The following is a 23,778-nucleotide window of genomic DNA, read 5'->3' as shown; positions in this document are numbered from 1 at the left end:
CGTTGCGATGGCGAAAGTTGAACATGGGGCATTTCGGATAGAAAGAGTAAATAGAAAGTGTTTCATCAATTTCATCAATTGGGACCTTGAGAACGAGTCAGAAATGTACAGCCACATTAGAGCCCGTTCCGAGAACACGCTTCGGACATTGAAATTTTTTGGGTTCCGATTAAGGAGGGGTCGTGAAAAGAGCGGGTTTGAAATCACGGCCGATTACTTCTGTTCGGGGGGCCTGTAGCGGGGGATTCGAGAATGGAACGGCCTCGTGTTAGCCCGCTTTAGGACACTGATTGAAACTAAGGTGTCGAGTCGCGATAGATTAACTTCAGCCGATCTCTACAAGCTACATCATCGCCCCCTCGCAACCCCAAACCTAGGAATTTTCATGAGTGTGTTCCATATCTTCTAGGGAAGCAATGGATGGAGAAAGGAGGGAAGTTTTGTACCCTTAGCATCTGTGGCATCGTTTTCGGTGTTCTGAAATTGCATCATAATTGGGTCGTGTTTAGAGATCGGTACCAAGTTCAGTCCTTGTCATAGTTGATCAATCCCATTCATGTGCATAGACTATTGAGGGCCTAGCTGCACGGTCTTGTACTATGTCAAAGGATCTTAAACATGTAACTTTTAAACTCTTCTGTTTCCATAGGGAGTCTCCCCTACTCACGATATACCACTCCAACTCCATACAGATCAAGTAAGACACAACCCGAGTTTCGGATGAATGCCCTGAACATGGGAGGTGCATTCGTGTGAAACTGTAGCTGCAATGGGCGAGACACGAGAGTATAAATGCAGATGATGTTCGACTCCACGAGGTGAAACCGAACTCGGATAATCGGGCATAAGAACTAAGAAGGGGAAAGAGCATTTCGAACGGCCATTCAGCCCTTATGATGGCTGCAGAAAGACAGTCAGATAAAACAGTGATATTATCTCTCTTCTTCTCTTTTTGAATTGAGGGGTTGTGCTCCTTTCATTTTCTGTCCTTGGTGCTTCTTGATTCCGACTTGAATATTGCAAGAAAAGGTCCGGGGGGGACCTTTCTTGAGATGCTCCTCATCACCTCATCTCCTCTCTCTCTCTCTCTCTCTCTCTCTCTCTCTCTCTCTCTCAGAGACACACAGACAAGAACACAAACGCAGGCACGAGATGACATTCGGATATGTTAAAGAGAAAGTGACACTTGTACAGTGGGGGAGGAGAGTGTCGCTGCCAGCAATTTATTTGAGTGGGCGCGAAGAGGGCTCGGTTTTCTTGCATTCAATCTCTCTCCCACGATCGCCTGAGATCTTTGGCACCCCTCGCCCACAAAGCCTGCAAAAAGAAACTGGCGGGTGTGAAGCTTCGCTCACTTTCTGATCTCGCGATTCTCTCCGTTCTGTCATTCAGATGTGAGCGCTAGGGAGATTATTCGAGACCCTTGAATGGAAAACGATGAACGAATGCCCTAATTTGCTTATTGACTTGTCACGTGTCATTTGCATCTTACAGTTATGTGAGGCACTTCTTAAATTAGACAGCTCTTTCCACCTAAGGGTATTTGTTTACTTCTGTCATCTTTGAAAAAACATTACATCATCAAATGGAATGACCGGAAGGGAAAAGGAGCAGAGGGGGATTTTTTACATGCCAGAAGTTGGATATGGCGTGGTGGAAATGAGTGATATCATGAGTTAACATTTGTAAGCATGCGAGAACGGAAAGAAATCCCTCTATTTTGATTCTTTAAGCTAGTCGAAGGAATTCATTCAATTGAGTCGAAACTATCTGACGTAAGGAATATATCATTCATATGTTATTGACCATGATTCACTTTTACTATGATTAAGCTTTTCGGGGCGTTGTCATCATATTTAATGCTAACAAATATAGCATGACATATTTGACTCCCACATGCGTTGTGAGAAGTCACAATACCACATCATCACTAATGATTAATCACGACTTTGTCAATGAATGTTTCGTGAATACCGGTCAAGTGATGAAATGGTAAAAGCTTGTAGTTTTGCAATGCGACGTTTTACTGGCTCATGTTATGTGTAATCGGTAGTCTATAAATCGAAATATTTCTTTATCAAATGTGCCTAACGAGTAGCTCGACCTACTCCTTGCCAAGTCCCATTATATTAAGGTTGGACGTATGAGTCCTAAAATAATGGGCACGATCATGTGAATTACCAAAACATTAATTGTCAACGAGGGCTCTCTGTTCAAGACAAATTATTGTATGATCAGAATATATATTATATATATTTATATAGACAAGTAGATGCGTCGGGTAAAATATCTTATCTAATTAATAAGATTATGGTCAAAAGCGGCGAAGCTTCTAAACCTTGTGCCCCGGCGCATTTCGCTGCTCTCATCACCACGATCTATGCAAATCCCAATTTAAATACAATTGCTAGCTGGGTTAGGTCTTTGCTGATTTGCCAATTATTTAAATTTACCATATTATAAAAAATGGTGTTTAATTTCTTTTAGCTTCCCGGTTCCTGCAGACATTAATTGTCGTTTCTGAAATTAAAGAGAGTTTTCCCTTTTTTTTTACATATTTGTAACATTTTCATAGGTTTTAGCGGTTCGATAATCGATTATCTTGAGGGCTCAGAAATTCTTGCCATGTTTTGCTATTCTGTATGGAGGGATATGTTTTTGGGTTAGGTTCAAAAAGTACACCAAAAACCAAAGTCAGAGAACTCCAAATGGTGCAGTTTTGAAGCTGGAGCAATTCTGGGGATGATGGAGATTGGTTTTGATAATTTGATTTGGTGAGTCAGATTTCAATTTATAATTGAATAGCTTGTTCGAGCATTCAATCAAAGTATGTCACGGTATTTAAAATATGTTTGTATTCCATTCCAAATGTCCTTGACATGATTCTGAACCTTTCATTTGCGTCTCCATCCCACTAATCAATAGGTCATGGAATGTCTAATGACCGATTGAACTCGATACTAGAAGTTTAATGTCATGTGCAAAATCATCACCTTTTTTTCTTGGAAAAACAGCGAATTGGATCATACCCTTTTTGAGATGTCTTTTAAAAGTAGATATGTTTGGTAGCGACATTAAATGAAAATATGATTTCAAACACAAAATGAATGTAATGAAAGAAATCTAAGCCTAACATGATCGATGTGAGACCTACAACTTAGCACATTTTGACTCATTCCTAACAAGAAAAAATATGTGCATCACATAAAAAAGACGATAACATGAATGCAAAATTTGACGATACAACAATACTTGACAATTCTGCACCTGTATATAAATGAAGAAAAGTATATTCAAATTTTTCTCGGTGTAAGACTTTATATTTCATACAATGAATTTCATTAAACCAATATTTTTGTTCCTCGATATTGTAAGTTCAGAAACGATTAGTACCTCTAGTAATTTGCTGATTGAATACATGGCTCGCCTGTTTAGGACTAGAATGGGATTGGCAAGAAAAAACAAACATAACTCCACATTGGGTGAGGGTCGTGTCGTGCCTCAGCTCAGACAGACAAACCAGCATTGGAGACATTCAATCTCCAGGCTCTAGCTTGTCAAAACCTGGGAAAGCCCAATCACATTTAAGTTTCGCTTTTCGTAATTAAGGGGCTAATGACACCTTGTTGTCCCCATCAATGAGCTCTTCAATTACCGAGAGACATTGAGAAAATCCGGGTACAAATTTGATGTGTGACCAAACGGGCATCGGGCTTGGTGTGACCTGCTTTTCTCTAAGCAATAATGTCTGATTTCGCATTAATTACGCGTCTCTGAAGCCCCGTAAAGACGACATGTTCCGGAGCAGTGAGATGAACATGTGCAGACCCCTGTTTCGATTAGCAAATCCGGAGGCGCTTCATAGACGTAAGAGGGTATTAAAGACTTGGAGTCTTCTCCACATTCGATGAAATTAAAGGCTTCTTTGCATCTGGTGTGAGCTTATTTGACCGCTTGGATGATGAAGAAGTTAGTGCGCTTTTCCCCTTTTGGGACAGAACAGTGATCGATGTGGGTAGACTTTGATCTATGGGTACCCACTCAAAAAGCCGTTCCTGGAAAGGAAGGCAGGTTTGGATCCGAGGCCTTACGCCAAAACAGAACAAGAAATGGGCCCGCCCGAGGACTTGGCTCGTGAACGTTCATGCAGTCGTTTTTGGTGCTGCCCGACAATGAAATTGCCTTGACAGAGGCTATTTTGAACTTGCTCTACTCGTGATATAGAAGCCCCCCAGCACGATTATCTTCACTTTATCAAACTACTTAGAAATATATGAACATGACACTAGAAGAGTTACGCTTTCTCCCATTCCTGGTTTTTGGACGAAATCTCCGGTTAACGGGTTATGAGTTATGGATCCGGTCGACATGTAATCCAAGCCAAATATATTAATGCGGGCGATGCCCATATTTGTGATGCACAAATTAAAAGCAGTGGCCACGTTTGAACCGTTAACATTCCATTTTTCTGTATTAGAGCATCCGAATAACCCCGTTTGATCACAGCGGTTAGGAGTAAGCATTTTTTCAGGGTGAAACTGGGAACCTGAAAATCGGACCGGACCAACCGGTCCAGTTCCAAATTCTACAGTATGTAGGGGAGGTTTCAAATTTCAAAAATTGGGGAACTTGTTTTGACCGGTATGTCAAAAATTGGGAAACCTGTTCCGATGGGTAGGTTCACCTGGAATGTAGAATCTAAAACCCGAAACAAATCTTTGTGTTTTTCCTGTCCATGTTTTCGTGCGATCTTACGGCATTCCATTGCATCTAATGATAAGTGTGTAATATGAAATCACTAGTATGAGCTTCCCTTTTCGGCGATATCCATGACTGAGATTTTTACTTTTTTTAATATTTCATATTTTTCGTGTGTCTAAATATGAGTTGTGATTAATGAATTGTAGTAAATTGTGATCATTAGAGGTGACGATTCACTGCAATTGTTCAATTAAGATTACAGGTGGAATCTGGATAGACTCTGAGGCCTGTGACAAGGTAGGTTCCAGATTCCAAAAATTAGGAAACCTATTCCGATAGGTAGAACCGCTCACCCCTAACAACTGGAACCTGGACGGAACCTAAAATCATTCACCTCTAATGGCGGCTCACCGTCTCACCCCAATTAGCTGATTGCCACAGCTTCGCTCATCTTGGTAGCCCTAAAAACGTCTCTATCGCCATAGTCCAAAGCTTCTCGAGGAGCAATAGTAGTGCCCAGCCGTCGTTAGAAGTCGAGTTATAACTTGTTAGGCTAATCATCTCCGGGCCACGGTTGCTTGTTCACAACTTCAACTATGGTGGAGTATATCCGCGGAAAAAAAACATGTCCCTACCGTTTGTTTCTTTTCTATTTCTACAATGGAGCGGTCTCCCTCCGATCCGATCCACGTCGTAACTAGGAACAGTGGCGACGTTAAGGCCTCTGCTGCGGCATTAAGGCCATGCATGCGGATGCTGCAGAGAAAACGCAGCAAACAACAACGCAATAACTCGGCCCGATCCGGCCAAGACCGAGCCGAACAAGTGGGACAATATTCATCAAGACCCACCTCATCATGGCTCTGCCGTCGCTCGATGCACAGCCTCCTAAACTTTCAATAAATAGCACAAACGGCCCATCATCAATTTTGAGTTGAAAATCCTGGCTCATCGAGTGCCCTACCTTCAGCTAATTAAAGCCAGGGACCGATCCCGCACTAATTGAATCCAACGGCCACTTGCGTAACCGAGCGTGAAGAACTTTCAATGCGGATCTGCTTTGCTTCCGAGTTTCCTTCTCTCTCTCTGGCTAGACTTTACTAGTCCTATTGATCGCAAAGTTATATCAGGCCATTCAATCTCCATTGAGGAATTGCGTGTTGCCGTGAGACGCTCGATAATTGCTCTTCGGGTAATTCCTAGACATGGGAAATGAATGGTTCTTGGACTTGGTTTTTTTGAACTGCGTAAGTGCTACATAAATTTCTGAAAGTGAAGCTGTGAAAACTTCTATCCTATGCTTTTTATCGGGCATTGTTCTGGCTCGCAGGTGGAGATTTTTGGGCCTTTTCTAGGCCCAGGACGGTTCGCCTATACATGGGCCATGTACGACGAGTCAACCAAATTGAGGCATGGATAAGAAGTTCGGCCCAAAAGGGAAAAAGGACTTCGACATTTTAACAAGTCTTGTTGACAGGTGTCCGGGATGCCTGTTATAAGAACTTATTCAAATTATGTTTTGATTTCAATGCCCCGATTACATATATCACGAGCTAGATAGTGCATTGCAATTGAAAATTTTTTGCTTCATTAGAGATCTTTAACAAGTGCCCTAGAGCTCTGACCAAAAAAACAAGTACCGTAGAGCACTTGTCGATAAAATCCTTGTTCAAATGCCCAATAAAGTATCCGGTAACATTTGATGAACCAAATCTTGCTGCCTTCAATCATCACACATGCGCGTTCTCTTGAGAAATTGTTCAATCAATAGCACAAATTGTAAGCTTCGATAATTGTCCAATCTCCATGAGACTGCCAGTACATACCATTTTGGTATGGTCGGGTAATCAAAAAGCTCTGAAGACTTCATTTAGGAGGAAGAAAGAGCTTCCATATCACTCTACAAGACATACATGTGCGGGCATTCCAATATGCACTGGTTTCAACGTCCCGAATCCATCACGACAAAATGACTGCAAAAGAACACTCTCGAATAGGCTTATCTCGCCGATGAAAATCTCGTGTCCTTTCATATGGTGTTTATACTGATGTCTCGATAATGTCAATCTAAATTTCCAAAACAAGCCACATTCACATGGAATAATGTTTACAAGGATAAAGATTGCATGGAGACACGGATGGAGACAGAAGCTCATCCTACCTTGTCACTAATGAAATGGTAGTCCGGGCTATAATCTCGACGCCTTAGGCCATGGAGGAGTACGCATCCTTGTCTAGGGGACCAAGGCATGATAAGGCGCCCGCATGACTTGTAGCCTTTTGACCGACTCTCAAGTCAAAAAAGATAGCTTCTCTGAAATCCATGGCTTGGAACGGTTTCAGAGCTTATTCTACTCCTGCGACCGCCGGCCACTGGGACCACACGGAAGTTAGCGTTTGGTTTTGTGAGTGCTTTAGGGTTTGCTTAGGGTTGGGACAGCAGTCAGTGAGACCAGACAACAGATGTGTCTCGATTCTCAAAAGAACATGGAATGCTTCATAAAAAAAGGAAAAGACGACTGCGGTCTGATGATTACCTGTTTTGATTTGGTCCTTTTGAGGTCGCCCTTTAGGGACGGATTGTGATGCTTTTGTGAGCTGAGTTTAGAGGATTTTCGTGCATAGAGAGAGAGAGAGAAAGTAAAGATGTGGGGCGGTTTGCTTTTAGACTTTAGCCTTTTAGTGGTTTTTTTCTTAATCTCTTCTTAATAAGACTCCTTTTTGCCTTTCCCCTTATGAGCACAATAGGTAGAAGAGAATGACTAACTAATGGCTCCTCCCACGGCGTTAATCGCATGAATCAAATCGATATGAAAAGCGTCAAATCGATAATCACAGCTTTTCATAATGTGAATCTCATGAAAATTAAGGGTTATAGCTGCATATAACCTTTGGATCATGTTCAACACACATATTTTTGACATGGCAATGGAGCTCGACTACTTGCTAGGATGTGCGATTTTCCTTGGAGGGCCGCTCTTTAAGCACTTCTACACGCGTATCACAAGTTCCTTCTCATAAAGTGAATACTATATTATGAGGAGAAAATGCAATCGAACGTGATTTTTGTGAGATTGAATAGGTAAAGCATTCTTATCGGGCATTTCAACTTGAGAATACCCTTACCTAGAGAAAACAAAACTCGAGAATAATTTTTTTTATAGGGAACCAAAATAGCTCCCCAAATTAATTATATCACATGGTTTACAATAACCTTGTAATATTGACTCCCATTTGTAAATGGTAGACTACTCGATAAAAATAATCAACAAAAATCTTTCACACAAAAAGGGTACTTCTGAATCAAAAACACTTCATCAAAATTCACGTCTAATTTCTCTTTTTTTGTCTGGCCGTCCTTTCAGTTTGCTGCTGCTGCTGCTTCATTATTCTTTGCTCTTTCGCTTTGTTCACAAAGATGTCGCCCACTACATGCACAAAAGCTGAGAGAGAGAGAGAGAGTCGAGTAGACGATAAAGCTTCTTTTACTGGGGGACAGTAAACGAAAACCCAGGAAGCTATTGTGCTCAGTAGATTTAGATTTTGCACCCAGAAACTGGTCCCGACTAAACAACAAGTTGACATAATTCTCGTCTTTTGTCGTACCAATAAACCAGAAGCGGAGTTTTCATTTTTTCGACTGCGTTTGTGCATTAGCTTTTGCAGCTCGCTTTCCACATTTCATAATTGCAGAGAGAGAGAGAGAGAGAGAGAGAGTCACTGTTCCTTCTTCAATGGGCTTCAATGAAAGGCGCTCTCTCTCACTCTCTCTCCACTAAACTATCATGAAGATTCCCTGTGGCTTCATTTGACTAACGCTCCAAACTAGACGGCACATGCATTTATTTAAATTTATTATCAGACAACTGTATTATAGGTGCTGTAATGATATAAGGGTTTTTGTCCACAAGCGTTGGAGGCAATTGTTGAACACATGATTAACGATACTTTGTCATTTTCGATGTATTATCTCTCTCTAGTACGCATAATCAGCCCATTGAAAATATCCTTTTAATTAACGTGGTTAACAAATGTTAAGAGGGCGCTTGTTAACAAGATTCATCATATGCCAACATATAGAGTTTTCTTCGATATGTGTTGAAATTGTGGGTTGATGGAGCAATAAAATTGAGCAAAACATGACATGTATCTTCAGTACACATGTCTTTTTAGTTCATGGATCTATTAAGTTCATGTATTTATTTAGTTCATGTCCATTCAAATTCTATAAAGGGGATGAACTATTCGTCATTCCATATAGAGAGAGAAGAAGAAAAAACAACGCGTCTCTTCACTTCAATTTTCTCGAAGTGTCGATTTCGAGAAGACTTTGACCAAGTCCTATTTGCATAGTGTTAATACAAATGGGTTCGAGGTGTTATATCTTGTGAGACGATAATTAATCGCCTTAAGGGGATTAGGTAATCCGTACCTCACCTCCTATTTAATTTTGTTACCATCCATTCAGTTTTTCCTACATAATGCAGGGTACAGTCAAATAACTGTGGCGTCCGGCCAATGCAACTTTGGCCGAGAGTCCACGGAGGCTTTGCATGCGTCTCTGCCTCATTGCACCAGGCGAAGGAACTCTCGCACTCAAAGCATTTCCTCGTTTCTGAGACTGCATCTATTAAGGTGATGGCCTAGGGACTTTCCTAAGTTGATACTCAGTACAAAGTTAGGCAATAACCCGTTCATTCCATCCAATGGCGGCATTTGTCAGAGTTAATTTGTTGTCGTTTTCTTGAAATTTTTATTCTTATTTAAATTTTCTGATTACAACAAATAGTATCGTGCTATGTGCTTTCCAACAATATGTGGACCGAATGATCTCTATACATAGATAGAATCGGTGGAGGAGAAATATGAGTAACTTTATCTATGAGAAAAACAAAAAGAAAAAGAAGAAGAGGGAGTTCTTTTGGGTAACTTTACTAAAAAGTGTGTCAAAAGACTCTGATTGAGTTACATCTATGCACACCGAGGACATTAGGGCAAAAAAAAAGTTAGCCCTACATGTTCCAGTGCCTTCAGAAATGTGATATGATAACTACACGTATTTTTACTCACTCCAATGTCTTGATTACTGTATTTGAGGACAGTTGTTAGTCAAGCTCCTTTCTGCTAAGCACATTGCTTAATGGACAAAGGCTCTTTTGTTTAAGCAGTTGATGCAGCAATTTTGTCCATTTCTTAAGCGCGCATGGTTCGGGATTAAAGTATTGCCAAATGCTCGGTTGGACTGCTTTGAAAATGCCCTTGGGATTCAGTACACTTGTGGAATCTGCACGAACTAAAATAACATGAAAATGACAGAAACTTTCGCGCTCCGAGCTTATTCTCATGAACGAAGCCAGTGGATCCACCCTTTTTTATCTATTGTTTAGAACGTTCTATTACCTGACACTAGATGCCATTTCTTCTCTTTTTAATTGATTTCACGCACAACAATGAAGCCAATAGTCGTCGTCTGCAATGTAGCTTATTGACTTGATTACCCCTGGACTAAAAAGTAGGATGTAGTTGGCCTAAGAACACTAGATCAGATGTGATCTTTGGAAAAACAACAGTTGAATCAGGACTGAAGGAAGTTTCTAATTCACGAGCCGGAGTCATCCGTTCAGATTCTACCCAGGCCGAAAGTATAGACGCATCGGCTCATTAAGCTTGGTATTTCATGAGCCTCCGGGCAATCGTTACAAGATATGCACTTAAGATGCTAATGGCTTTAGGATGCCACGAGTAATTGCAAGTGACAGAAGAAGGTGCAGCAGAAGGGTAAATTGCAGTGGTGGCAGTAGAGTTGTCATTTTTCTTATTTTACTCTTTCATGGTCGTCTCTAATGCAGCTGTTACAGTGTTGGAAAATGCACAGTCAGTCCCCAAATGCATGACATCTTCATTTAAAGGGCATTCAAATCGATTTGTCTCATTGCAAGCACCATTCAAAACCGATGCCCTCGCTTTTCCCACAAAGACGTTCATCGCTTCGAAGCAGCATCGTCTTGGTCTGCCATGGCGTTTGACCAGCCCCCACCACCTTGGGCTCCTGCAGTCCAGACCAACCCGCTCAGGTTGGCATCTGCGCGGCATGTTTAATTACATCTTCGAGAAATCAAGAGGAGGAAACAATACGGTTTATAATTTTTAGTCAATTGGCATTTTTTCGTGTTATATATGTATCATCGATATTTGAAAATCGAACCATTTCTTATTAATATACCTAGCAAGTGCTGGGGGGCACTTTTGTCGAGTCCTTATTATATTAAATCACTCCCATACGTAGGGTCTATAACCGAATGCTTTAGAAAAACTGTAAATTATACGTATTTTTTACACTCTAGATAGTCGACTCTATATCACCAAATTAAAATTTTAAATACTTCTTCATTGGTTATATTCATTAAAAACTTATCTAATATAAGAGCGTGTGAACTTTCAACTCGATTAATTTCGACATGGAACAGTTTCATTCAAAGAAACTCTCGCCCAACGAAGAGCCTTACTTTTCTTTTTTGAGAAAATTACCAAAAAAGTCCCAAATATATTGTACATATGTCAATTGAGTCATAAAACCTTTTTCATTTAGCCAATTTGGTTCTCGGTGACTGACCTCGCCGGATTTGGCGAGGACCGACCTCGCTGACCTCCCCAACCTCGCTAGCTTCGGGCGAGGTCACATGGCGAGGCTCGACCTTGACGGCCATTGCCGATGACTAAATTGGTTAAATTAAAAAAAAATTGGGATTAAATTAGCATCCGTACTATAGATTGATGACTCATTTGGCAATTTGCGCTTTCTTTTTCTATTATTATTTGCACGTGATACAAGTGTAAATGAACTTATCGTTCGAAGCGTCGGGCGGGCAACCGGAGTAGTCACGGAGCTCAACTGTCGATTTCTAGGATCCTCGAGAGCGAAACTCCAGATTGCATCACCTGACTGACTAAAGGGTCGAATCTTTCTAAAACCGTATCAGTGAAACGACTCTTCAATCTGTCGACAAAACACTAACACGCACCCACACACGTTACACGTCGAACGTTGTCGTACAAGGATCACGCGCACGGCACACGGGCCTCAGATTGTCGCCCGACGACCATAAAGTTCCATTAATGGAGGAAAACAAAAAGGGGATAAACATCTACCATCTCGTTTCATTTCCTTTCCTTTCCAACAAAAAGCAGAGAAGGAAAAACACTGGTCGGCTTTAATGGCCGGCCTCCCGAAACAACGCAGCTCGCCATTTTCGGCGCTGTAATAATCACATTTGCATGCCAAACACGATAACCTCAAAACCCAGAAAAGAAGAAAAGGAGAAAAGTTACACCAGAAAGAAAGAAACTAGTTTCTACCTTACGCATACACAACACCCTAACTTAGAGGTCAAAGTAAACATTGTTAACAGTTAACACAACTACACAGAGAGACTAGTTATCTCATCGCGTTTTTGCTTGGTAAACCTGTCTTGACGTACCGACGTCGCGCGGGCCGTTAACAGATTCCTCAGCCCTCCTCCCGGAACTCCCGGTGCTAGTAAGCGAAGTGCAGGAGGGGGGAGTGGTGGCCGGCGGCGGGGCGGGCGCAGGAGAAGCCGTTCCAGATCTCGGTGAAGGCGCGGACGATGACGCCGTGGTAGTAGGGGGAGTTGAGCTGGAGGAAGCAGTTGAGGAGCTCCCGGAGGTCGTCCTTGGTGTAGATTTGGTTCTCCAGGATCATCTGCAGCATGGAGTGCCGGAAGTCCAGGTACGGGTCGTGCGACTCCTTCTCGACCGCCACCCCCTCGTCGTCGATCCTCCCGAACCCCCTCACCGCCTTCGCCGACCTCGCCACGTCCGCCTCCGCGTCCAGCAGGTACTGCAGAGAGTGGTCGGCGGCAGCGGCGGCGGCGTTGGCCGTTGAGTGGTCGGTGGTGGCGGAGGAGGAGTGGGAGTGGGAGAGGAAGCGCCTGTGGTGGTTGGAGGCGTTGGAGGAGGAGGAGGAGGAGGAGGTGGTGGAGGTGGAGGAGGGTTTGGGCTTGGAGATGGGCTTGAGGAGGGAGTGGAGGAAGAGCCTGGGCTTCCGGCAGCTGCAGCCGACGTCGACGGCGACGGTGTTGAGGATGAGCCTCCTCCGGCTGTTGCTGCCGTTTGACATTGCAGTAGTCAGAGTCACACAGAGAGAGGGAGAGATTGGGCGAAAGTGTTGGGACTCGGGAAAGGATGAAGGGAAGAGCGCGAGTGTGCGTGCATAAATAATCTTGTGCATGTGAGGACAAGGAGGAGGAGCTGGGGGGTCCCTCTCGGTGCTATTTTGACAGGGCTGTCGCTGTTCATAATGACAGTTTCTATCTCGACTTCGCGACTGGCAGCTCCTTGGTGAATGATGATTTCGACCCTTTTTGTGGAGATCGAGAAGGAGCGACCAATGGTAACAAATATATCCTCCACGTCGTTATATTAGCTTGATGATTAGTAAAAGAAATTTTAAAAAAAAAATGTTCGACTCGAGACACGGCACCTAAGAGAGGCTTTTGGGGACTCCTCGGAGAGGCAAATTCGTCTCTGCCACTCCCGTCGACGGGGAAGTGATAGGACCCCTCTTCCCGGAAGGGATTGGATCATGCCAAAACTATCGCCAGTGGGTTTGGAATTGTGACTTCTCAAGAATAGGCAAAAGCCTTAATCATTTATATGTGACGCCCGCGACGATGAGTTATGGTAATTTTACAAGAAAAGAGGAAATTATCTGGCTCAAGTCATGAAATCTACAATTAGATAAATTTTGTAACGATGACTCCATTGTGAACCTACAGAGAGTTGCCACATCGGGAGTGAGAGCTAGGTAGCAAATAGCCAAATAAGATCAAGTAAAACGCATCGAAAGTCTTAAATCTTGTTTGTTTAATACAATTAAATACTTAACCTTAATTGAAATATTTTTCTTAAAAGTGCAATCAAGTCTTTCGATGAATAATACTTCTTGCATACGTGGCACTTAAAAAATTGCATTTGTGCCATCCTTAAATTGCACATTTCAATATAAAGTTTAGGATTTAATTGCATTTTCCAATAAAAGGTTTAGGAACTAATTGAACCAATTGAAAGATTTAGGACTTGATTGCACTTTTCGCTAAAGGTTTTATGACTTGATTGAATTCCGTACGTAAGATTCAAGACTTGTAGTGCAATTTTCTCAACAGGAGCCAACTATTGTTTACGAAAAAAAGATGTGCTTCCTACCTAGATGATGAAGCATGATCTGGGTCACTCTTATTCCCCATATGATAATTTTATTTGCTTCATTAATTGCATATAATCTTTTAATCATAATATTCGAAGTTTTCTCGAGTATATAGTTTTGACCTGAAATCAATGGCGTAAGCGATTTGATTCTTGAATTCTTATCCAAACTGTTTGGGGTGATTTTTAAATTTTATTGTTCTTTTATATCTCTTAATCTCACACTTTGAATTTTATTCGACGTGAAATATTGGAAAGCTTTTAAAATGTACAAACATTAACATAGAAAATCGCATACACATTTTTTTATGATATTTTAAAAATTAAATAATAGTTTGAATCTTGACATGAAAATCAGTAGGTGTTTTTACCCAAAAGAGGTAAAAAAACAGGGCATCCTTTGGACCTTTGCTTTTTAGCCTTTGACTTTTCCGGTCTTTGTGATAGAATCACTTTTAAGTATAGTGATTTGTGACTCGAATATTTTTTTAAAGTAAAGCGCATCCGTTGAATCTCTTTTTTGAAAATGTAAAAATCGATATATGCTCGAACATTTCGAGGGGTTCGATTTTTAAATGCTTTGAGACTCGAATATTTTCCTATTAATTCAATAAATGCCCTTAAAATATTCATTAACATGACCTTGGATTACATTGGTCTTTTGCTTTTTGTGAGTGACCTTAAAAAATCGAACACCTTGAAGTGTTCAAACATATATCGATTTTTTTACATTTTCAAAAAACTTGGCTCGATATAAAGAAGAAATTAACAAACTAAAAAAAAAAAGAGATAAAAGTAGAGTAGATCTCCTTCGAGCTTCTTACGGAGGAGGAAGCAAATTGCATGGCCTGTCACCCACGCTTGTCGACTTGAAAACCCATATGGCAGAGCTTCATATTAAATTTGCATATCCATATCTTCTAATTAAATTATATATATTTATATCTTCTGATGAAGATGAATCATCAGCTGGTTCTGATAGCTTTGAATAAAATACACGAGAAAGAATTTCCAGAAGCAGCGAAGAAACTGACGCATCAGTGGAATGATCTGGGGATGCATGAATTTGTATTTATATGCTCCTTAAATTAAATGAAACGATCCGTTGAATCAGTAGGCAGCTACTTCAAACTCGGGGGCCAACCCGCGATCCTCACACGTGGTGATTCTTCATGCATGTTGCCCCCCTTGATTATCTGGGGCTCATGCCCAAAGTAAACGAGCTATTCATTGCTCCCCTTCTTTTTGTCGTTATCGTCCGCAATATAGGCGTTGAATTTCACCCGCAGCCGGATCAATTTGCGGAATAAACATATATTATACGTACAAGTATGTATAGAATTACTTCTTTGACAGAAGGAAGTTTGTTTTCGGGAAATTTCGATGGACAGCAGCTGCCCTCGTTTCCTCACATCCCATCTTTTCGAAATTATTGTTCTTGGAAGGTTGCCACCAAATACCAGATGCAGCATTTTGCAGGACAAGATCAGCAGGTTCAGCTTGAGCTTCAGATTGATGCACAAAAGCCAGAGAGAGAGATGGCATGTTGGAGTGGAAAGATGATTCTTCCGTACCCACCAGCTTTATCATTCGACATCTGATTGTACTGTTCTTCATGTGCATAAACATTCCACTACGTGCTTTTTTTCGCGCCCCTCCATTGAGTTTCTTGGTTTAGTGGGCGGTATGGCTCCTAAAGAACTGAGCTATGATTGGTGTTGTTAATCAAAATGTCGGGCAGGTTCAGAAATCTGGAATGTCACGGGGCAAAACAAGCCAAAACAATGAGCTCGTCGTCCTCTGTCTGTTTCTGTGATATAGTCGTTATACGCTGCTAAATCTTGATCTTCGATTTTGTCGCTTTATGTTCCGATATCCGCCAATGGAACTGCTCTGTAACTTGCGCATATGAAGATATTCTGGCGAGAACTATCGCCATGTTTTCAGACAGAAACCCGCGAATCAGCAAACTCGGGAGAAAAATCAGTACAGAATGCTTCTCATTTGTGCTAACGTGACGGGAAAAGTTTCAAAAAAAGTCCAAAACATATTGCATTAGTACCAATTTAATCCTTAACATTTTCACACTAAAACCAATTCAATTCATTCGATCAATTTAGACCAGAAATCGCTGATATAGACGCCGACCATCCTACGTGACAAGACGGGCGGCGACAGAGCCTTAAAGGCCCTAGGAATGAAAAAAAAAAATTATAAAAAATTCAAAAGAATATTAAAAATGTTCAAGTCAGAGCCGGCCATCCCATGCCACATAGGACGGCTGGCGTCACATCGGCAATTTGCAATCTAAATTGGCCGAATAAACTGAAATGGTACCGATGTGAAAAAATTTAGGACTCAATTGGTCCAATTAAAAGGTTTAAGACTGAATTGGTACCAATACAATAGGTATAAGACTTTTTGGTACTTTTTCCCAAACATCATAGACCTCAAAAGTTCGTATCAAAGGTGAGAATTTTTAGCTTTCGCAGAGATAGAATAAAACTGTTGTTTTGTCAAATTTATCATGTCTATCTGCGTACTAAAACAGCATAGAATGGAGTGAAGGCAAAGCTTACATTAATTGCTGCAAATTGGCAAGGAAGGAAAACCAGAAAGGCCAGTTCGGAAGCATATCATCCAAAAGTTGATGAAAGTAAAAAAAAAAAATGATATGTTCTCTGTTCGTTTTTTGACAGTTGACCAGGCAAATTCAATAGCTAAACCTGATCTGTTCAATTACTCGACACACCGCGTGGCAGCACAAGGGCATCGAACAGACACATTAAGCCATTTCGGCTTGTACAGGTATGGGAGTCGAGGATCCTATGACAGTGATTGACAGTCAGTCCCAGCAAGCAAGTTAACAAATGAAACAGCTGACTCGAACCTGCACGAAGTGCCTTCTCTACAACGATGAACTTCCATTGCAAGTTCCTTGAAATCACTGTGAAATTGGTTTTACCAGCAAGGGGTTCCTTAATTATCTGCCAAACCAATTAAATGGTTAGCAGAAACTTAAAGAGCTAATTTACTGAATCCTTCCCTGTCATTGCATTATGCCTAATCCCGTCCGTATTCTCTGCAATATCTGTAAACCTAAAGTGGTCCATGAACGGTCATCAATGCCTATTATGATCACTTTTCCTTTCCATGTCAAGGGGCTGGAGATGCTTACAGACTAAAATCTTGATAATTGAAGTCAATAACAGGGAACAAGAATTGTGGTGTATTCTTTTCTTTCCATGTGGAGGGGGTGGAGAACCAATATCTTGCAAATTGAAGTCAATATAGCTTGGAAAAAATTTGTAGGGATATAAATAGCCGAATCCTCCAATCCGAGTTTACATAGCCTAGTCTAGAGGGTAAATGACATGGTGAAAGTAAAGTAAACTAGCATTGTGAAACTCGAACATAACAATATGGACGGAAAAGAATACACATTCTCAGACTTGGACTTCTGTACCATGGCACCCATTGACCAACTGGCGGCATGGTGAAGCAATTTGAGTTAGGATACTGTTGACAATAAAACATTCAATTCGAATATATGGCAGACGCTATGGGAGTCAGAATTTAGACAGAGAGATCGCTTTACATGTTATTCAAGAAGGTACTATGAAGCTCAACTCACCGGATCAAGGTCATTTTGTTGAAATTTAAATCCGTTGGTTTGAATTCAATATTCTGGCTTTGATCAAGCTCGCAATGTGCTCAGCTACCCAAACTGATCCAGCTTCTGTGCAACAGAAAGAATGAGTATGGCCCTCCCTCTCAATTGCTAAAGTAATTTCAGGGATCTTCTTGGATATCTATAAGGAAAAAAAAAACAAAACATGAGAATTGCCATCGACAACATCAGAGCACCGGGGGATGATCATGAACACACTCTAACCACCTACAAATATAGCTCAAGAATAGCTCCGTAGCATTAGAATAGCAAATAACCATGAGATCATAAATTCTTGAGAATGAAATCATAATCATGAGTTATGACATGAAACTCACACATGAAGCTATGATCATTCATTGTTTAAGACATTTAATAGTGAAAAAGCTATTGTGAGAGTAATTCTGCCTGTGCACATATTCACCGCATAAGTCCTGGTCCATTACGAGATCTTTAAAATTTACCTCTTCAAGTGTTTGCAGCGGGCCCCAGTGATCATCGAGGCCAAACAAAAATGCGATTTTTTCCCTGTTTGCTCTCAGAAATGCCCAATCTGATACTTCTGAAAGCTGTCATAGACTACAATGGTCAGCACGGGCTTTCATTTCATTGTCTCTCTCTGCAGGATATGCTACGAGAAGCCCAATATCTTACGGAGAAACAAGATGCGGTTCTCTTTAAATGATTGGGTGCAAAATAGCTTAAGGAAACAACTTCCCACCAAAATGATTATCACATGCATACAGCCACTACTTTCTCACATAAGCTAGAACTATATATGATTCCTTCTTACTGTCTAAATGAATAAGCTTCACCAGGCAACCGAGAAATGCATGGAAACCCCAAATTTCTCAAGCAATGACAAGAAACATTTGAGCCAAATAAGTCAATATCTATTTTGTGGACAGTGGAAACAGAAATTTAAGTAAACATTACTTTCCTAAACTGAGACCTGCAAAGTGTTTCAGTCGGACGTTATGAGCATAAGAGGATTATCTATCTTTATACCAACTCTATAACCATTATTAACCCGAAGCCTGGGCCTCTCAGTTTAGCCACAAAGTTGATTTATCTCTTTTATCTAATGCTGCAGAAAGCAAAGCCAGATATATATGGTACTAGTTTCAATGTAGTATGGAACAGCTTATCAAAGAGAAAAATGTAGTAGGGAACAACTTCAGGATGCACAGGAGAGACTGCGAAGCTTTAGGCAACTAGCTCTGGTATCTAAGTTCCATGAAGGGAGAAAATCTTTTGCAAGGACCATAATGCTTCCAGAAGATGAAGTGAAAACACAGTGCTTGTGGCTTCATTAATGAAAAGCACATTGGCAAAGCCTAGCTTGAATATCAGAAAAATGACTACACTGTTTTTTGAGAAAGAAATGGCAAAATTTCACTTCTCCAACCTCATGAGATGCTGAAATTACTAGTACTTGCATTGATCTTGCTTTTCAAATTAGGAAACGCGATTATGGAACACTAACCTGTTTGAATTCCGTCATTGCCATGAAGAGCATATTCCGCATTGTATGATACTATTAAAATGAAGTCAACTATCAGAAGTACAAACAGCATACCAGTGCAGTGAATTTGGTAATCGACAACAAATAAAATGTGACGATTTCCACTAACAGAGATTCACAGAGGGCGGTCCTTTAAGTCGAGAACAGCTAACATCACCTGCAGCAAATGAGTGCAGGTAGCCTCAATTGCCATTGGAGACCACGATTTTCCGAGAGAGTTTGCAACAATAAACCGGGAAAATCTGCTCGGTAATGACCCCAATGATGCTACGACAAAGCTTAGAGCTGCACATATGATTGAGGACCTGAAACTCGAGACTGTGCAACATCAGACCCATTGACTGAATCAGTAACGGTCTTATCAAAAATAAAAACACAAGGATTTTCGCTCCTAGTAGCACTGGGTAATGCAGGACTTGCTCTGACGAAATTGCTTAAACAGTTAATCATTAGGATTACAGAGCAATATAATTCATACAGATATACAAGAAGAGCTGAAGGAGAACTAGAAACGAAGCCTAGGCATATGGCAAATATAGAATAGTGAAAATCATGTGGGTAAATAATTGTGATATGATGCAAAGAATTCACTAAGTCGTAAAGAGTACTTGAAAAAGGTAAGGCACTGAAGAGATCCCCCACTCCGTAGAAAACAAATGACATGATATATATGTTACTTATGACAAGGAAAGAGCGTTACGCTGAAATATTCTTAATAAAAGACTGCTTCATGGACCCTGGGTTCAATGTCAGAAATGGATATAGTCCGATACAATACGTGACCTAGCAAAGCCAACGAAATCAGGAGCCTGCCTCTTCAAATTAAAAGCATTATGAGCAACTATAGGTTGCAAACCATCAAGTGACAGTAAATTCACCTTCTCAGGGCACTTCCGGAGGATCTCCATAGAGATATATGAACCGATTGAGTGCCCAACCTTCAAGTACAAATTACAAGTAACACGCCATTGATTAGAGGTCATAAGAGAGCAAAAGATCTTTCCTCATTTTTTCAGGGAAATAATCCCCTTCAGAGTATCTCTCTATCTAGTAAAGCAAACCCAAGAACAACATTCAACCTCAAACTTTCTCCACAAAATTCTGCGAAAGACCTCACTTGCTGTAAGATTAATAACAAATAAAATGGAGAAAATGATAAAAATTGATCGAAACGTAATCATGTCACCCCATGGATCTTTCATGGATTTCAAACTTAAATTAATCCAGAATATTTTAAATCCAATGTTTAAAAAAACTGAAATCTCCGACCAAAAAAAAAAAAAACTGAAATCTCAAGTTTTCTTCCTTTATTAAAACCTTTTCTCACTTTGAACACACATATGTGTGTGCCATTTTTGTTACAATGAAGAATAAAGTATTTAGAATTTGTTAAAATACAAAATAGCCAATAATATGTGCCATACGTAGTTACAGATAGGAATTAATCCATAACGTTAGGTAATGCTCAGTCAAAAATGAAAGCAACAAAGTAAGAATGTTTAGAAGTCTCCTCATCGCTCATAAATCATTCTTAAAACGCTTGCATGTCATAAGAGAAAAGCGTGGTACTGATAGCTATCAGAAGAAGAATGATAAAGAAAGGGCCTCTCCTATCACTAATAATTCTCATGAATGCTAAAACTCAGAAACAAACAAAAGCTGTGTAATTGAATTAACTTCAAATGTCCTAGATCTCAAATATTTGAGAGCCTATCCATGCAGTTCCACTACTATATTGGTTTCACAGATACTGATGCAATAGCTCTCTTGTATCAAAGTAATGCAAACTGTCTTTGGCCAAAGAAAAAATTATGCAAACGATCTTTATAGGTATATCTTTTCCATTCTTCTGTTGACGTGCAAATTAAAAGATTTTACTGCAGAATTTCTTCAAGCCGAAAACATTTGACAAATTCACTAACATCTGATGCCAAACAAGCTTGTTTTGTGAAAAGAATTACGAAGGGAACACTGCCTGAAGCAAGGTACACAGAATGATTTACTAAATTCTAGACAGACTTTATGGATAGTAAATAGTAACTAATTAGACTAACATGATAGCTTTACTTTTGCAACACCTTTCAGCCAAAAGTATTATACCAGTAAACTAGCACGTGAAGGCCCTAATATTGTTATGGACTGAGATTTCTTCTCATGCTCTTTATAAAGGAGCTCTCAGGAGGCTCATTAGGTTTTTAGCAACAAAGTTCAATTCCTCGCTCATTTTGCGATGTAGTAAGTACGGGCTGAGAAACTGAGAAAGGAAACCTTATTAGTTGACCCAAGATAACCCTACCAGTAACAAAGGAGCTCTGGTATTTTGCATTTCCTGTCTCATGAACTCCACCTGGAGAAGGATTAAATGAAAATAACATCATGAACAATTATCTTAAGACGCAAGAAAGGTAAAGTGGATAAGTACCAAGCTTTCAGTTGAAATAATCAGAAGTTAGGGAAAAAGGTATTTTGCCACAGAATAGATAGATAAGAAGGTACTGTTGGAATCAGGATTGCCATCCTAGACAGAGTTTCTAAGATGCAAGACTTCCTAGACTAATAATCTGCCAAAAAGGCTTGACTGATCGAAAGATTCAAAGGTAAAGATTGGAAGTCTTGCAGATTAGGTAGCAATGATATAAGATTAAGATAAGCCCCGCCAAGAGGAACCAGGCATCTCAACATGGTTTTTTCAAGTTATAGTTTCTATCTTTTTCTAGCAAGTGTTTCAAAGTTTAAAAATGTCATAACTCTATCATAGCGGTCTAATGCATGCTTAAAATCAATTCATAGAGCAAAAGGCTACCTTATGGTCAATTTGCTCCTGCAACGAGAAGAACCTTCCATTCTCCCAGTCCTACAGTGAAAATTTCATCAATTGCCATCCATTTGCAAAGTGAAGCAAGGATATAAATTAAAATAAGAGGTATTGCAGAAAATAGAAAATTGCACGTTAGGTCATGAAGTATCAATGTCCTTAAGAAATTGCAGCATCCACTGCTCAAAACGTGCAAAGGTCAATTTAGTAATAACTAAGAACAATCTAGCTAAAAAGAGAAAAAATCAGTAGGAACCAAGAACTAATAGCAGCAGAAATATGGCAAAGTTCCAAATTGAAAATAAGGGTGACATTCAAAAGGCAAAAATTTACATCGGGCACGAAAGCAGAGAGCTTGAAGATCCTACATAAACAAATGCAGAAAGTACCTTTTTGGAATGGGATATGTGGCCAACAGCTGAAGATCAAGCACACAAAAATCAATGAGAACAGAGACCACACACGACATGTGCACAAAAGAGAATAAGAAAACGCTTGAAAGGACAAAAAAAAAATGCCATTCTTGCCTGTAACAGATGCACTTCCTCCCAACTGATCATATAGCGACTCAACCAAGTCCTTGTAATATGTAACTATACCTATCACAGCCACCAAGCCAGAGCGACAATTTCCATGACCAAACACAAATCAAGAACCACGAGCAACCCCAACTCTAGAGAAAGGGCAAAAACGAAAACAAGAAGGACAAAGAAAGAAGGGTTTTACCTGGATTCCCAGGAATGAACAGAACATGCAATGCAGGATCGTCGGAGCGAACTTCGAGCAATTCAGTGGCGCAACTAAAGACGGAAACGACAAGATCAGCGAAGAGAGCTCCTACTATAACATGGGTCATCAATCAATCACCGGCAGCTCAACGTACCCGGACACATTGCACAGTCGAAAATTAGCGGCTTTCGAAGGGAGGGATGCACGACCCATGACCCCAAATTCACATTTGAAACTGAATCTTGTCCTGAATGAGCAAACAACGACTGAGAGCGGCGAGCGAGGAAGCCATGCGAAACATCACCGATTAAAAGCTCGTTCAGCCACCAATTTGGGAACAATGGCATCATGAAACAACCAAGAAACACAGACGAGCATCGGCGTCGAGTGGGAACCTCGACAAGAACGACGACAACGACAACGACAACGACAACGACGTACCTGCAATGACGGAAGAGGGAGACTGGTCGGATCGCAACTTCTGAGCAAGGAAGACGAAGCAGCATTTATTTTTCTCCGGCCTACAAAATACTAAAATGCAGGGCCTTTAATTTCCGTTTTATTTTTTGATCTGGTCGTTTGGGTTAGGTTCATTAGGTGTTGTAGAAAATATCCGATTTTGATGGTTCTGATCTATTATCACTCGATCCGACGGCTGACGATCTCTCGAGAGGTTGGATTCGGTTGAGGTTTACACTAATATAATCCTCGTTCGTTGAAAAAAGATCTCGTTAAATAGTGCTTTCCAGATACTAATTAACCATACTTAATCAAATAAAGTCTTGATTTCCAATACATTAATTATATACAATACAAGAAAGGCGATACGTAGGAAATTACAAGCTTTCCTTTTTAGCGAGTATTTATCAAGTGTCCTGATATTATACTTATAATTGATTGTTTGTAATTTTCAAAAAAGAAAAGAAACCTTTTGTACTTATTGATTGCCAAATCAGAAAACCTCGAAAATGGCAAAATTTTGTAAGCTAGACATTTTGAAGAACCTGCCAAACTTATGTTTGTGCGCAATCTTCGTTTCATCAATGAATTGCCCAAAACATGATTTTACTTTGCTCTTTCTGTTTTTCTTGTCCCTCGATTCTACAGATGAGCCTG

At 40.4% G+C, this 23,778-nt stretch overlaps 2 protein-coding genes across 6 annotated transcripts; both read right to left on the bottom strand.

Moving 5' to 3' along the window:
- Positions 1-11,834: 11,834 nt before the first annotated feature.
- LOC115671537 (transcription repressor OFP6) lies at positions 11,835-12,880 on the bottom strand. The gene has a single exon (XM_030593156.2). The coding sequence runs from the start codon at positions 12,836-12,838 to the stop codon at positions 12,236-12,238; it is 603 nt and encodes a 200-aa protein (XP_030449016.1). The 5' UTR covers positions 12,839-12,880; the 3' UTR covers positions 11,835-12,235.
- A 3,601-nt stretch (positions 12,881-16,481) lies between these two features.
- LOC115671535 (uncharacterized) lies at positions 16,482-23,260 on the bottom strand. Of its 5 annotated transcripts, none has more exons than XM_030593150.2 (14): positions 23,104-23,260; positions 22,817-22,909; positions 22,660-22,733; positions 22,461-22,532; positions 22,323-22,351; positions 21,922-21,972; positions 21,415-21,465; positions 19,997-20,056; positions 19,819-19,901; positions 19,276-19,423; positions 19,080-19,130; positions 18,058-18,162; positions 17,558-17,735; positions 16,482-16,910 (listed from the first exon to the last, which is right to left on the bottom strand). In XM_030593150.2, the coding sequence occupies exons 1-13, from the start codon at positions 23,166-23,168 to the stop codon at positions 17,583-17,585; spliced, it is 1,035 nt and encodes a 344-aa protein (XP_030449010.1). In that variant the 5' UTR covers positions 23,169-23,260; the 3' UTR covers positions 16,482-16,910; positions 17,558-17,582. The 5 variants fall into 5 exon arrangements, with proteins under 5 accessions (XP_030449010.1, XP_030449009.1, XP_056158860.1 ...); XM_030593149.2 differs by lacking the exon at positions 16,482-16,910 and adding an exon at positions 17,219-17,442; XM_056302885.1 differs by lacking the exon at positions 16,482-16,910 and adding an exon at positions 17,219-17,408.
- Between the last annotated feature and the right edge of the window lie 518 nt (positions 23,261-23,778).

The sequence above is a fragment of the Syzygium oleosum genome, unplaced genomic scaffold (genome assembly GCF_021117445.2).
Source record: "Syzygium oleosum isolate NSW1041296 unplaced genomic scaffold, Sole_v2.1 Sole_v2.25, whole genome shotgun sequence".
Classification (NCBI taxonomy): domain Eukaryota; kingdom Viridiplantae; phylum Streptophyta; class Magnoliopsida; order Myrtales; family Myrtaceae; genus Syzygium; species Syzygium oleosum.
Note: the sequence above shows the minus strand (reverse complement) of the source record. Positions and strands in the feature narration are given on the sequence as shown.

What these genes read in the sequence shown, in the direction of transcription:
- LOC115671537 (XM_030593156.2), bottom strand. Translation starts at nt 12,838, where the DNA reads ATGTCAAACGGCAGCAACAGCCGGAGGAGGCTCATCCTCAACACCGTC.
- LOC115671535 (XM_030593150.2), bottom strand. Translation starts at nt 23,168, where the DNA reads ATGCTGCTTCGTCTTCCTTGCTCAGAAGTTGCGATCCGACCAGTCTCC. An exon ending in AGGAGCAAATTGACCATAAG is followed by an intron (nt 21,466 to 21,921) that starts GTAGCCTTTTGC and finishes ATCCTTCTCCAG; the next exon opens with GTGGAGTTCATGAGACAGGA. An exon ending in CGCTGCAAACACTTGAAGAG is followed by an intron (nt 17,736 to 18,057) that starts GTAAATTTTAAA and finishes TTTTCCTTATAG; the next exon opens with ATATCCAAGAAGATCCCTGA.